Consider the following 1,678-nt stretch of genomic DNA (forward strand, 5'->3'; position numbering starts at 1 on the left):
CGGCGACGACGGCGGCGGCGGCGGCGGCGGCGGCGGCGGCAGTTGTGGTGGTGGAGATGGTGATGAGGATAATGAGGGTAATATTGATGATGAAGGTGTTACTTGTTTCAAAATAAACTCTTCCTTCACAAAATGTCACTTTTCACATGAATAAGCAAAACTTCATCTCCAGTGCTGTTTAAGTCTCACTAGTTTAGTCCACCTTACTGTGAATAGGTACCCCTAAGTGCTACATCTTACCACTGTATGCAGTGGGAGCTGTGTATAATTGTTGACTGTTCTATTGCTCTGCACTACTAAATCCATGTCCTACCATTAGTGTTGCATGGAGAGCCATTCTCTTAAATCTTATGCTCATCTACAGTTCTCTGTGTTTTAACTCCCTGTTCAAAGAAGGATTTGGCCAAAAGAGAGTAAAAAAGGGTAGGTATGTTCAGAACGTAATAACTTCCTTTATAATCGATGGATTTCAATGATATGGGTCATATCCTGCGCCACTGGTTTGTGTACCTAGTGATGAGGTGCATTTTCAAGTGGTTCACAAACGAGCGGTTTATGACGTTAAGAGTTAATTAGGATCAAAAGTGCTAATCACATGTTTGATGGATATTTCTGGACAGGAGAATAGTCAGGCAGTAGAATCTATATATTGAACTGTGTGATATAAATATTATTGGTTGTTTGATTGATTGATTGACTTGGAGGGAGGTGGGGGATGGAAAGAATTTAATGTCTCTCCCCTACAAAATGTAGAGACAAATAGAGAGTGCTAGGACGAATGAGATCAACACCTTCACAAAGAACTGAGGGAACTCAGAATCAATACTCAAACAGCTGAGTTGAGCAAATAATATTTCAAATCTATCATTTCAGATAAGTTTGAGGAATGATTACTCAGAGTATAAATTCAAAGCAACAAAAGAAAGCAAAATTGAGTATCACGCGGTGACAGAATTTATTCCAATAACAAAAGGTATGTGGTATATGGGAACATGTCTTGTTTAAATATTGTGAATTTTCAAATGTCAGTCATCAACATCAGTAGAAATGAAAGCACACATACACACATACAGAGACAGACTCACCTAAAGTCCTTCCAAGTTACTAGCAGGGGGTTTAGTTTGTCTATCTATAGTAGAGTGGTTTATTTATCTAGTAGTGGAGTATGTCACTTCAGGACTGAGATTAGCAATATGTTTTTGAAGCCTAGTGTTTGCCATGAATACAATTTGCTAGAAGCCACTAGCAGTTAGTGCCTGGTTACAGTATGCAGCATGGTTATTGAAGATTTCCTCTGTGAATGGGAGGTCAGATATCCAGATAGATATGCCTTTCATTACACTATCGAAGGTAGATTTATAGTGATTAGAGTCTATGTTAATGTATCTGAGGTATTGGTTAGGTTTATGGTAGGGGGAGTATAGCAAAGATTTTAAATCTAAAGGATTTCTAAAAAGTTAGCTTTTTTGTGTTTTGGAAGCGCCTTGGGTTTGACTTTTCTTCTAATATAAAATATACCTGCTATAATGGAACCCTAACATGGATCCTTAGATCCAGCCTTAGCTGTGATCTCGGAACCTAACAGTTGAACAACTATAGCACTTAACCAGCGTACCTCTTCTTGTATATCACAAGTGAACTAAACCCCTTCATATATATATATATATATATATATATA

The 1,678-nt window shown here is 38.0% G+C and overlaps 1 protein-coding gene across 2 annotated transcripts in view; it reads left to right on the forward strand.

Annotated features, from left to right (window-relative positions):
• Window positions 1-1,678, forward strand: part of LOC106879029 (uncharacterized) — a 106,411-nt gene that overhangs the window by 95,891 nt on the left and 8,842 nt on the right. For both annotated transcript variants that reach the window (XM_052977325.1, XM_052977324.1), the window contains exon 11: window positions 874-973. In XM_052977325.1, the coding sequence (XP_052833285.1) occupies window positions 874-973 (100 nt within the window). The remainder of the gene's footprint in view (window positions 1-873; window positions 974-1,678) is intronic.

Source organism: Octopus bimaculoides, chromosome 28, assembly GCF_001194135.2.
Source record: "Octopus bimaculoides isolate UCB-OBI-ISO-001 chromosome 28, ASM119413v2, whole genome shotgun sequence".
Classification (NCBI taxonomy): domain Eukaryota; kingdom Metazoa; phylum Mollusca; class Cephalopoda; order Octopoda; family Octopodidae; genus Octopus; species Octopus bimaculoides.